Below are 1,684 nucleotides of genomic sequence, written 5' to 3'. Positions count from 1 at the left end.
GTTTGAACCTCAGTGTGATTTGGGCTCCAGACATTAAATAAAAATGGAAAATTGTATTTGTAAATAAAGTACAAAAATATTGTATTTTCTTAGATAATTCTACAAAGGTGGTTCAACATGTCAAAGTATTAAAGAGAAAAAATGTTGATAATATCCAGATGAATATCTAGCAGGCAGTAAAACTAAAAATTACTTTCTGACATGAAGAAAATTCAATGATAAATACTTAAAATAAATATCAAAGAACTATTTTTAAGTTATTCAATGATTTGAGCAGCTTTGAGTGACTTTTAAGTATCTCTATACCTTGGCATTATTATAAAGTATTTATGTAAATTTTGTTTCAATATGGAATTGGATACATACCTCCTTATATAAGTAAACATATGACATTAAAAGTCACTCTGAAAACTGAGTTTATAAAGTTAAAATAAAATTCAGTAGCTTTCACATTTATATTATAGCTTAAAATTTTATGTTATTCTTAACTACTCTGAATACAAAGAGTAGATTTACACTTCCTTTTTCTATGTACAGAGAAAAGATATCCATAGAGTACATAAATACATACACGGTATATCTGCGTTATCAAAATTTCACAGTGCAGCGCAATTAAGAAAACATATCTAAAAAGGCTCTGTGGGCAGAAAAAAGAAGGGCAACATGAAAAAATAATGATTGAGAAGCGCTGCCCTAACCCACTGGAGAGTGCAGATTGAAAAGCAAAAACAAAAGTAGAAAGTGAGAGGGAACTTTCAGAAAATGGAAACCATGGGCTCCTATTTAAGACACAGGCCTGAAGGAAGGTCTTCAGAGAACCTAGAGAGCACGTTCACAGAGTCACCCACCGCCCCAGGCCAGCAGCATCTGCAAGGTCCCCGATGGCCCCAGCCTGGTCCTTACTCCTGGCCCTGCTGCTGCTCAGCTGCAGCTCCATCTGCTCTCTGGGCTGCCAGCTGCCTCACACCCACAGCCTGGCCAACAGGAGGGTCCTGAGCCTCCTGCGACAACTGAGGAGGGTCTCCCCTTCCTCCTGCCTGAAGGACAGAAATGACTTCGCATTCCCCCAGGAGGCGCTGGGTGGCAGCCAGTCGCAGAAGGCTCAAGCCATCTCTGTGCTCCACGAGGTGACCCAGCACACCTTCCAGCTCTTCAGCACAGAGGGCTCGGCCGCTGCGTGGGACGACAGCCTCCTGGACAAGCTCCGCTCCGCACTGGATCAGCAGCTCACTGACCTGCAAGCCTGTCTGAGGCAGGAGGAGGGGCTGCAAGGGGCTCCCCTGCTCAAGGGGGACTCCGGCCTGGCTGTGAGGAAATACTTCCACAGAATCACTCTCTATCTGCAAGAGAAGAGACACAGCCCTTGTGCCTGGGAGGTTGTCAGAGCAGAAGTCATGAGAGCCTTCTCTTCCTCAACAAACTTGCAGGAGAGATTCAGGAGGAAGGACTGACACACACCTGGTTCAACAGGGAAATGATTCTCACGGACCAACAAGACCACACTTCCTCCTGCGCTGCCATGTCAAGGACTCTCATTTCCACTGTCATCATGCCCTGAATTGAATCAATTTGTCACATGATTTCAGGAATATTAGCTAACATCATGTTCTACTCTATAGGCACTGGTTCCTCACAGATCCCGAAGCTGATCTACCTACGTATTTAAGTACCTGGACATTTATTT

At 43.5% G+C, this 1,684-nt stretch overlaps 1 protein-coding gene across 1 annotated transcript; it reads left to right on the top strand.

Moving 5' to 3' along the window:
• The first annotated feature begins 881 nt into the window (after positions 1-881).
• On the top strand, positions 882-1,451 carry LOC145505082 (interferon alpha-H-like). The gene has a single exon (XM_081491003.1). The coding sequence runs from the start codon at positions 882-884 to the stop codon at positions 1,449-1,451; it is 570 nt and encodes a 189-aa protein (XP_081347129.1).
• The last annotated feature ends 233 nt before the right edge of the window (positions 1,452-1,684 follow it).

The sequence above is a fragment of the Giraffa tippelskirchi genome, chromosome 1 (genome assembly GCF_054371585.1).
Source record: "Giraffa tippelskirchi isolate mGirTip1 chromosome 1, T2T-mGirTip1v1.2.pri, whole genome shotgun sequence".
Classification (NCBI taxonomy): Eukaryota; Metazoa; Chordata; class Mammalia; order Artiodactyla; family Giraffidae; genus Giraffa; species Giraffa tippelskirchi.
The sequence above is the reverse complement of the archived record's forward strand: the minus strand, read 5'-3'. Positions and strand labels throughout refer to the sequence as shown.